This window comes from Besnoitia besnoiti, chromosome III (genome assembly GCF_002563875.1).
Source record: "Besnoitia besnoiti strain Bb-Ger1 chromosome III, whole genome shotgun sequence".
In the NCBI taxonomy this organism is placed as follows: Eukaryota; Apicomplexa; class Conoidasida; order Eucoccidiorida; family Sarcocystidae; genus Besnoitia; species Besnoitia besnoiti.
Window position 1 is genome coordinate 5,429,898 of NC_042358.1, and position 10,733 is coordinate 5,440,630.

Consider the following 10,733-nt stretch of genomic DNA (forward strand, 5'->3'; position numbering starts at 1 on the left):
TGAATGTGCTGACAGACCAGATGAGGGATGCAGACGGGACATCAGTGTCAATGTGTGGGCAGCGAGGCCCCGGAATCTATACATTCCGTTTTGTGCTCTACACGCAGTGTGGTGCCCCGAAGACGCTCGTAGTCATGGTTTTGCTACCCGCACTCCGACAGACGCCTGGTTCGCTTCTGCTGTGCCTCGTCCGAACTCGAGTGCTTCCTACCGGCTTGCCACAAGGCTATATCTCGCGCCATTTGGTATGCTGGACCGCTGCGCACTGAGCGCTGCTTATGTAGCATAAAAACTGTTTCTTGACAAAAGCAGAGTCTGCAACGCACCGCGGCACGGATGCGGCACAAAGCATGACACGTATCCGAATGCACGGACAGTATGAGTAGACAAAAAACATGAGCCCCTTCTATTATTGCTTCCTGACCCGGCAAGGTAAAAGGAAGCGAACTCTCCCCTCCAACTGCGGAACCATACACCAAGCATCAGAGGCACGTCAGGCTTGCTGATTGTATCTTCGCAAAAAATGAAACACAAAAACGAGCCAGCCAAGTGTGAAGTGTGAAACCTCGGCGCCCTAACTGCAAAGCTGTGCCGCCCTCGCTCTTGTAGTGCTGCGCTACTTCAAAACTAGTCTTTCGCACTTTCTGTCCTTGTCCACGCTCGATTACCCCCTACTCACACGTGAGCCATGCAAAATTGCTGTGTTGCTAGACACAAGAAATAGTTGGTGTATCTTAGGTGGCTGTATAGCGCAGGTCGGCATGCGACCCACATCCCTGTTTAGATACACTAACGTCGCCGTAGAGTTCGCTGGCGTGCAGTTTCCACTACCAACTGGCGGAAAGCCGCGCGGTGCTCCTCTGCCTGCTCCTGATCGGCAAGCAGCTGATCTGCCCCGCTGCTTCGATAATCATACTTCGCATCCATCAACTGACTCATCAGCGTCCACATGCGTAAAGTTTCTTGCGGCAGCGCATCCTTGCTTTCAGTCTGCCGTGTCGATGCGCCCGAGACGTCGAAGCTTTGGTCCAAATACGCAGGATCCGTCAGGGCATGCACGAGAATCTGCGGACACAACAACCGCAAATCTTCGTATACCAGTTGGTGGCAGCCAGTTTGAGTGTCTCTCCCAACACACTCGGAACTGTCCGGCGGAGACGCCGCTGCCCAACTCCTTGAGAGTTTCGCGCCCACTTGTTTGCTTCCATGAATCACCGCATACTCTGATCGACCACATCTTTAGCATGGCGAGCCGCAGTCACTCAGCAAAGGTTCCTAGTTGACTAGAGTTCTTCACCTCATCATTTTTCGAGCCGTTAGATATGAAGCCGACCCAATGTAAGGAACGACATCTCTCTTCGCGCTACGCTTGACACTTTTGGTGGGCTACGACAACCCAGCCGCCGTAACAGAACCTCTATCTCTTGGACTAACGGTCCAAGTGCTCACCTTGGCGACATCGTTGCGAGATATCGTCTGCCCCGGCACTGAGTCGAGGACGTCGTTCACGCCAACCACCAGGTCCGATCCTTCAGGACCATCTGACAGTTCGCCAGCTGGCATTCGAAAAGAAGAAAAAAATCAAGAGCGTACGTCTTGTGAGGCGAAAACCTTCAGTCGGCGATTCACTGACTACAGACCTAAAGTGAAGAGCCGTAGCACCGCCGAAGCCGGCAGAGGGTCCTCTGCCGGGCGGCAACACCCCTCGTTCCAACGCCTGTCCCAGCAGCATGCATCTCCACTGCCAACTGACCGAGCTTACGCGGATGAACGATTGTGTACGAAATGCCACTTTTCACGAGATATCGCTCGCTTCGACGTTTCCACAAGAGAAGGTCGCCACCGACTTGTCCACGCCGGAACTTGCTTCTGTGCCTTCCTCGCTGATTTAACTGATGATTCGGGTCGGTACCTCCCTGGAGGCAAACGTAGGACACAGAAATCTCGATACTGCAATGCGACACAAAGCGGCGCACCTGAAAGACGTGGACCGGAAAGGAGTCACGGCCACGCATCCGATTGGGTCCTTGTGTGTCCTCCCAGGAAAGACGAAGTCTTCCCTGCTTGCATGTGCCTGTTCACGAATGTGCTGCTGGCAGCTGGCGCTATCACACAATAGAGGACTTTGCAGCCAGATGCGTCAACCGTGTTGAGGCCATCAGGCCCCTCTCCCCGCGAAAACTACTTCGGCCGTCTCTCGAAAACCTACGTCTGGCTCCCTCGACGCACGACTGTCCCCTGCCCAAGATCGCGCGCGAAACTTCACCCTCGCGCTACAATCTTGTGGCTCACCATCATGCTGCACAGAATCACGTGCATAGCGGAGCTCTCCTTGGCTGCGTCCATAATGTTCTTCTGGCCAAGCCAGTCGATTTCTCGTGGGTACCCTCCCACATAATCATACACAAGTTCCTGAGGCAGACGGCATCTTGAGGCGTCCGCCGCGCCTCTCTCAGTCGTGTCTGTGGACATTTTGCAGCTCGCTGCTTCTCCAGGCTCAGCGGGTTTCCCTTTCAGCCCCTCTTGGTGGACGCACGCGTGTTGGGCTTGCAAAGGCACCAAACTTTCTCTCTTCCGGTTCCACGCTGTCCCCCCGTCGGGACTGCCGTCTTCAGAGGCCGTGTCACTCGCTGGCGCCGTCTCCACCTGCGTTCGTTCGTCTTCTTCAGCGAGCGGAGAAGCAGCGTTCGCCGCGTCTGCTGCGCCCTCTCTGGGCTCCACAAGCGTCAGCCTCCGACGCCTCGCCTCCTGTGCCGCAGGATTCTTGGGCAGGAGACCGCCGGGAAGGCAGCCAAAGCACGAAGTGAAGCGCTTGGCCCCGCCAGCGGCGAACGGTGACGTGTTTGACGGAGGGGCACAAAAGGCGCCGCCAGCTCCGTGAGGGTGTGGAGATTCTTTTTGCCCTCCATCCAGGCGATGTGCGTCTTGAGCCTGGCGGTCGTGCAACGGGCTGTGTGCGCGCGCCGAGTTCACCTCTGCGGACAGGGCGTTCGCCTTCCGCAAATCGCTCTGCGCGGGACTGCCGCGAGCCGCGCGAGCGGCTGGCTTCTCCGCGAAGCCGTCTCGAGGTAACGTCCCGTCTCGAGCCACGAGCCGCAAGTCTCCGCTCTTGTAGCGGCCAGGCGCCTGGGCGTCCTTACCGGCCCTTTTGCCAGCAAACTGCGTCCTGCTACCCTGCCCTGCGCGCAACATGCGGAGCGGGCTGCAGCCCCTTGTTTGCAGCTCCGTCTGACCGGGATCTGACCCACCCGCCAGCGACGCGGCAGCCAAGGGGGGCGCGAGGCGAACCGGCGCGAAATGCGACGAGATGCAGATGACGACGGCGTCGAACAAGCTCTCTGACGGCTGAATAGTCAGCAGCCGCTGTTCAATCTCCCAGAGGCGCGACTTGTACTGCGCCGCAAGCTTGCCGCGTTCCGGCCCCGCGGTGGCTGCCAGCAGTGCGCGTTTCGCGTGCAAACGGACCTGCTGGTACCGCAACCAGGCATGCCGATAGAGTTCCTCTTGCTTGGCAGCTGCAGACGCGTGCGAAGGCGAGGTCGCGGGGCGGGAAGCGCGCGCGATGCCGAAAACCTCGCGCACCGCCGCCTCTTTACGCACGTCGCACACAGCAATGTCGGAGCGGCAGAGCTGGGGTTCTGCGCAGAAATCGCAGGAAAATGACCTTGAAAAACAGCCATTGCCCAGTGTGAGCAACGAAGGGGCGGAATGCAGGCAGACAAAACGTCCCGCGATGGCAGGCCCCCCGGAGAAACAGCTCTCCGTACCGGCATGTGCAGCCATCGAGAGAGGCTACGAGCCCTAAACCAGCCCCTCAGCTACGCGCAATGTGCCATAAAAACGGTGTCGGCATCAGAGCAAATCCTGCGGTCGTGCAGCCGTAGCTGTAGAACTCGTAAGAGGCCTGTGTGCGGGTCACGCAGAACTCTGCAGAGAGTGGGGTTCCGTAGCGGGTGTTTTGCACGCGCGCAGGCCGCTCGGCGTAGAGGACCAGCCCCGCGGCGAGCGCGATATGCGTGTGACGACGAGCCCCGGTAGACGCGTTCATGCGCCGGTGAGTGACAAAACGGAGTCCGCGGCCATATGCGTGTCCGCTGCTTCGTCAGTCAAGGCCGCATGGCTTCGAGGCAACTCACCTTCTTTCATGAGGGCTGTTCTGGCAGCCGTATTGCTGGCGAGGCCAGTGACGTGCAGCCACCTTCTGCCACTCTCCTGCTCAATGTGCAGCAGGCGCTGGAAGACGAGTCGCCCGAGCTGGCTGCCACATCCGGCGACGAGGACGCGAAGCGACTTGGGTCGGAGCGTGTGGCTCAGAAGCTGGGCGAGTTCCTCTTCGCCCCCTGGGTTTCGCACGTGACGCGGAGACAGTTGAGGAGACACTGCGCTCGCGGGCGAGTCCCTGAGGGCGGACACTCGGAGCGCGCCCGCGGCCGCGTCCTCCTCGGAGGAGGCGCGCCGAGTATCCGCAGGCGCTGGTTCCAAACGCGACGCCGTCAAAGAATGTGTCTGGGGACCTGCTGCTACTGCCATCGCTTCTGAAGTGTCGCGAGCCGCCTCCGAGCCCGCGGCACATGTGCCGCCACCACGTTGCTCCATCGTCACGAAAGGGTAGGCTGCACATATCCCGAGAGCCGCGATTGAAACAGGGGTCAACTGACGCGCCCACACCGGCGGCCGTTTGCTGTTCGCGTTGGCACGCAGTCGAGAGGGGAGGAAAAGACGTAGTACCACCGGAGGTGAACAGTGACGCGGGGAGCCTCGCTCCTGCGGAGGCTGAGAACCCGTCAACGGGAAAGCGGCCGACGGGTGAAACCGAACGCGCACACAGACAGATAGGACCGATCACCGAAGTGGACGTAGAGGAATATGCAGCGCGGGAAGGACGAAACTCACGGCGTAAGCGCCGACAGCCCACAGGTACAGAAGCCCCTTTCTTCTAGTGCGCGTGATGCCACGTCAGAGTGCTACATTGCTGCGTCGGCGCGAGCAGAAGAAAGCTTTGCGGCTTGCTGTAGATGATCAGTCCCGAGGGGTCAACTTGTTAGGCGCACGGACGTGCGTGCATCGTTTTACAAAAGAGGTAGCGCTCCGCTTCGTTTGTGCGAGTCACGACCGCAAAGTGTTTTTCACCCCCTCGCGTTCTTCCAGTAGGCAGAAGATGCGGCTTCCCCGTTGGGGCGGGGGCTGGCAACGGCAATCCACGCGTGCGGAGAGGAACTTTGCCGGCACGGACCACGTCCACTCGCGGTGACATTGTTAGGCAAAGACAGTCCTCTCTTCTGCAAAAGTCTAGCGCCTTTATCGCAAAGCACGATCGCAGAGGGCGCGAAACTAAGGTCACTGTATACAAAACGAGGAATCGGAGTAGGGGGCTACCTGGGCAAATGCGCTCTTGAAATTCCCCTAAAAGTCGTGTCCGCAAAGTCCCACTGCCAGCAAAATAGCAACACGAGGAGGGAAATTAGCGCCCGCAAGATAGGTGACCAACCAGCAGACGGGAGGCGAATCTAAAAGGTGAAGAGTGGAACATTGTCTTCGCTCAGCCCGATTCGGTGGCCTCGTCCCGCTTCCTTGCACGGCCGTCCCTCAGAGCCCATGCCGTTGCTGAGTCGCTGTTTTCAGGCGCGTAGACACGGATTGGAAAAACGTGTCTGAGCAAAAGAAAGGTACGTCTTAGAATCAGACTGAGGAAGAAGCATGTTGGACGAGTGCAAGAGGGCGGAAAAAACGACTGCAGTTTGTTTGTACGTGGAGTGAACGCGTCGACAGACGTCGCGCCAACTCGTACTACCAGCCCAGCCCCAGCCAGCAGCCGTTGTCTGGGGCATATACAGCGGCGAATTATTCCGAAAACCTGACAGCCAGCCGGCAGCTGCGCTGGGCAGATGCGGCTAACGAAGCACATTTTGAAGCACTAAAGTCCTGGCAAAAATACTGCATCGTCCAGTTGGCAATGCTCGAAGGCTGGACTAAGCAAAATGCCCTAATCGACAACTGTGTAAGAGTGGGGCGTAGTGCGAAGCCTTCCGTGAGGGGTCTGACCTGCGGTTGCCTTCCGCCCCCTCTGCGCCATCGCAGCAACAGGCCCTTTGGAATCGCGGTAGCAGTCCGCGGTCACTGAAAACGGGTGTCACGCGACCTGGGTTGTTATGAGATTGTGAACAGCAAGTGCTTCGTACGGTGCAATGCAAGAATTGTCGTTGCCCCTCAAGCGCGAAGACACCCGAAGAAAGCGCGTGGAGTACCCTGAAGCCCGCGGAAGCAAACTTGGAGATTCTCGTTCACTTGAATTGGCGAGCGCGATGACAAGGCTGGTGTCATGCACTCTTAGGACATTTCTCTGCGCTGGTAGCATAGCACTCGTCGACAGCTCACGCAGTTCCCGCGCTCGAGCGGAAGCAAAAGCACTGGGCACGCAAATCCTCTACGTGGTGCCAGCACAGTAGCGTCCGTCTTCGGTCCGTTCCAAGTTGACGCTTCCCATAAGCAGAAAGATGTCCGGCACTTCGGGGTGTAACTCGGCGGAGCGAGGCCGTGTATACACGGAGCACAGTTTGAGCCGTAGCCATTGCCAGCCTTGGCATTGCTGGGCAGTGCGAGAACCACCACGATCGCACGTAGTTTGGCAGCTCCTGAAGCACCAGGGGAAAGTAGCAAGAGAGGTTTTCCGAGGAGTGTCCCCTCGATTCATCGGCTGGGGGACGGGGGGGGAGGGGGAAGGAGCCCATGTAACAACTACGAATCGTCGACGGACCGACACCAGTTCTCGGAAACGAGCTTGTTCGAGTGGAAGCTCGAATAGAGGCCCCAATCTCCAAGTGTACCTGGTGTCTCCGCGTGCCAGCATTTATGTGTTGGCAGTCCGTACCCACCCCAAGTTTCCTTGTGCCGACGCGAATGCACGCAGTGGATGCCTTGCCTGCGAACCCGTTACTTGGGGATATTTGTATTCTGCGACGCGTACAGATTTTAACCGATTCCGCCTAACTACCACTCGACAGTGCTGCTAACGACCACTATGTAGACTGCAGCCCTAGAATTCGCGCGAGGACATCGGAGCTACAGAGTGCTTGGGAGTGACGCGTCATCGCAGGAGCCAGCGCTGTGGCTGTCGTGATGTGGGACGTCTTGTCTTTCTGCGCGTTGTCCTCCCTGGCGTGCATCAACGTTCTGAAAGGCTTTTCCATAAAATGCTTCATTCGTCGTGTTTGACGGTGGTTCGCACATAGTTGTGAAACATCAATACACGATGCATCTAGGGTAATCAGGACTTGGAGCCTCTTTGGAAGGCTGGAGACGAAAAATAACCTGAGTCATAACTACGTTCTATAGCGAGCGCTGGCCTTCGTGACGGCCTCGCTCGCACACCACTGACATGTTTACGTAGGAATATGAAATGAGTATCAGGTAAATGCCGTTGTAAACTCCGCGAGACGGAGACAAACGTTTCGTCCAAGTACAATCTGAGACGAGAGTAACATCTCCAAGGGAACAGGAGACAGATGTTTCTCCAGTTACATCACATTGGTTGTACGCGTCCTCCGCAACAACCCCGGACCATCTTCGTTACACACATGCATTGATGTATGGAGAACTAACCTAGTCCATATCTGCCCACGCGTCGTCTTCGATTTCGATAACGGTTTCCGTCTCCGGTGCCTCGCCAGTCACACCACCTTCTTCTGCGCCTTCGAACATGACCTGCTCGCCTTCTGCTTCGCCGCCGCCCCCGCCACTTGCGTACATGCCCGCGCCGATCGCGGCAGCGAGCAAAAGAAAACCACCAACGACACCACCGGCAATTGCTGCAGTCGGCGGACCTCCTTCTTCTTTCTCACTATTGCTTCCCTCAGTCGAGGTGTCCTCCTCTTCGATCGGACCCTCCTCAGTGCTCTCGTCTACTCCAGGTTCGCCTTGCTCGCCCTCGCCACCAGTGGTTGGGGGTTCGATCTCTCCAGTCGGGGGTTCGATTTCTCCAGTGGGGGGTTCCATCTCTCCAGTGGGGGGCTCGACTTCTCCATACGGGGGCTCGATTTCTCCAGTCGGGGGCTCGACTCCTCCATACGGGGGCTCGACTTCTTCATACGGGGGCTCGATTTCTCCATACGGGGGCTGGATCTCTCCAGTCGGGGGTTGGATCTCTCCATACGGGGGCTCGACTGCTCCATACGGGGGCTCGACTTCTCCAGTCGGGGGCTCGACTTCTCCATACGGGGGCTCGACTTCTCCATACGGGGGCTCGACTTCTCCAGTCGGGGGCTCGACTTCTCCAGTCGGGGGCTCGACTTCTCCAGTCGGGGGCTCGATTTCTCCATACGGGGGCTGGATCTCTCCAGTGGGGGGCTCGACTTCTCCATACGGGGGCTGGATCTCTCCAGTCGGGGGCTCGACTCCTCCATACGGGGGCTCGACTTCTTCATACGGGGGCTCGATTTCTCCATACGGGGGCTGGATCTCTCCAGTGGGGGGCTCGACTTCTCCAGTCGGGGGCTGGATCTCTCCAGTCGGGGGTTGGATCTCTCCATACGGGGGCTCGACGTCTCCAGTCGGGGGCTCGATTTCTCCAGTCGGGGGCTGGATCTCTCCAGTGGGGGGCTCGACTTCTCCATACGGGGGCTCGATTTCTCCATACGGGGGCTGGATCTCTCCAGTCGGGGGCTCGACTTCTCCATACGGGGGCTCGACTTCTTCATACGGGGGCTCGATTTCTCCAGTCGGGGGTTGGATCTCTCCATACGGGGCTGGATCTCTCCAGTCGGGGGTTGGATCTCTCCAGTCGGGGGTTGGATCTCTCCATACCGGGGCTCGACTTCTCCAGTCGGGGGCTCGATTTCTCCATTCGGGGCTGGATCTCTCCAGTGGGGGGCTCGACGTCTCCATACGGGGGCTCGATTTCTCCATACGGGGGCTGGATCTCTCCAGTCGGGGGCTCGACGTCTCCATACGGGGGCTCGACTTCTTCATACGGGGGCTCGATTTCTCCAGTCGGGGGCTCGACTTCTCCATACGGGGGCTGGATCTCTACGGGGCTGGATCTCTCCAGTCGGGGGTTTGGATCTCTCCAGTCGGGGGTTGGATCTCTCCATACGGGGGCTCGACTTCTCCATACGGGGGCTCGACTTCTCCAGTCGGGGGCTCGACTTCTCCATACGGGGGCTGGATCTCTCCAGTCGGGGGCTCGACTTCTCCATACGGGGGCTCGATTTCTCCATACGGGGGCTGGATCTCTCCAGTGGGGGGCTCGACTTCTCCATACGGGGGCTCGATTTCTCCATACGGGGGCTGGATCTCTCCAGTCGTGGGCTCGACTTCTCCATACGGGGGCTCGACTTCTCCAGTCGGGGGCTCGATTTCTCCAGTGGGGGGTTCCATCTCTCCAGTGGGGAGCTGGATTTCTCCAGTCGGGGGCTCGACTTCTCCAGTCGGGGGCTCGACTTCTCCATACGGGGGCTGGATCTCTCCAGTCGGGGGTTGGATCTCTCCAGTCGGGGGTTGGATCTCTCCATACGGGGGCTCGACTTCTCCAGTCGGGGGCTCGATTTCTCCATTCGGGGGCTGGATCTCTCCAGTGGGGGGCTCGACTTCTCCATACGGGGGCTCGATTTCTCCATACGGGGGCTGGATCTCTCCAGTCGGGGGCTCGACTTCTCCATACGGGGGCTCGACTTCTTCATACGGGGGCTCGATTTCTCCAGTCGGGGGCTCGACTTCTCCATACGGGGGCTCGACTTCTCCAGTCGGGGGCTGGATCTCTCCATACGGGGGCTCGACCTCTCCAGTCGGGGCTCGATTTCTCCAGTGGGGGGTTCCATCTCTCCAGTGGGGAGCTGGATTTCTCCAGTCGGGGGCTCGACTTCTCCAGTCGGGGGCTCGACTTCTCCATACGGGGGCTGGATCTCTCCAGTCGGGGTTGGATCTCTCCAGTCGGGGGTTGGATCTCTCCATACCGGGCTCGACTCTCCAGTCGGGGGCCTGCGACTGTCTCCAGTCGGGGGGCTGCGATTGTTCTCCATACGGGGGCTGTGGATCTCTCCAGTGGGGGGCTCGACGTCTCCATACGGGGGCTCGATTTCTCCATACGGGGGCTGGATCTCTCCAGTCGGGGGCTCGACTTCTCCATACGAGGGCCCGAGTTCTTCATACGGGGGCTCGATTTCTCCAGTCGGGGGCTCGACTTCTCCATACGGGGGCTGGATCTCTCCAGTCGGGGGTTGGATCTCTCCAGTCGGGGGTTGGATCTCTCCATACGGGGGCTCGACTTCTCAGTCGGGGGCTCGATCTTCTCCATTCGGGGGCTGGATCTCTCCAGTCGGGGGGCTCGACTGTCTCCATACGTGGGGCTCGATTTCTCCATACGGGGGCTGGATCTCTCCAGTCGGGGGCTCGAACGTTCTCCATACGGGGGCTCGACTTCTTCCATTACGGGGGCTCGACTTCTTCCAGTCGGGGCTCGATTCTCCATACGGGGGCTGGATCTCTCCAGTCGGGGGTTGGATCTCTCCAGTCGGGGGGTCTCGACGTCACTCCCATACGGGGGCTCGACTTCTCCAGTACGGGGGCTCGACTTTTCCAGTCGGGGGCTGGATCTCTCCAGTCGGGGGTTGGATCTCTCCATACGGGGGCTCGACTCTACTCTCTCCAGTCGGGGGCTCGATTTTTTGTTTCTCCATACGGGGGCTGGATCTTTCTCGCTTTTTTTTTTTTGTTTTTGGGCTCGACTTCTCCATACGGGG

General features: G+C 58.9%; 3 protein-coding genes across 3 annotated transcripts; all 3 read right to left on the reverse strand.

The window, feature by feature from the left end:
* Positions 1–789: 789 nt before the first annotated feature.
* Positions 790–4,596, reverse strand: BESB_050670 (uncharacterized protein; the record flags this gene model as incomplete). Its single annotated transcript, XM_029363518.1, has 5 exons — positions 790–1,065; positions 1,450–1,556; positions 1,763–1,916; positions 2,293–3,638; positions 4,137–4,596. The coding sequence occupies 5 exons, from the start codon at positions 4,594–4,596 to the stop codon at positions 790–792; spliced, it is 2,343 nt and encodes a 780-aa protein (XP_029220884.1).
* Positions 4,597–7,599: 3,003 nt separating this feature from the next.
* On the reverse strand, positions 7,600–8,880 carry BESB_050680 (microneme protein MIC12; the record flags this gene model as incomplete). Its single annotated transcript, XM_029363519.1, has 1 exon — positions 7,600–8,880. One exon carries the CDS (start codon positions 8,878–8,880, stop codon positions 7,600–7,602), a length of 1,281 nt encoding a protein of 426 aa, XP_029220885.1.
* A 141-nt stretch (positions 8,881–9,021) lies between these two features.
* BESB_050690 (von Willebrand factor type A domain-containing protein) lies at positions 9,022–9,945 on the reverse strand (the record flags this gene model as incomplete). The annotated part of the gene is made up of 1 exon (XM_029363520.1): positions 9,022–9,945. The coding sequence occupies one exon, from the start codon at positions 9,943–9,945 to the stop codon at positions 9,022–9,024; it is 924 nt and encodes a 307-aa protein (XP_029220886.1).
* Between the last annotated feature and the right edge of the window lie 788 nt (positions 9,946–10,733).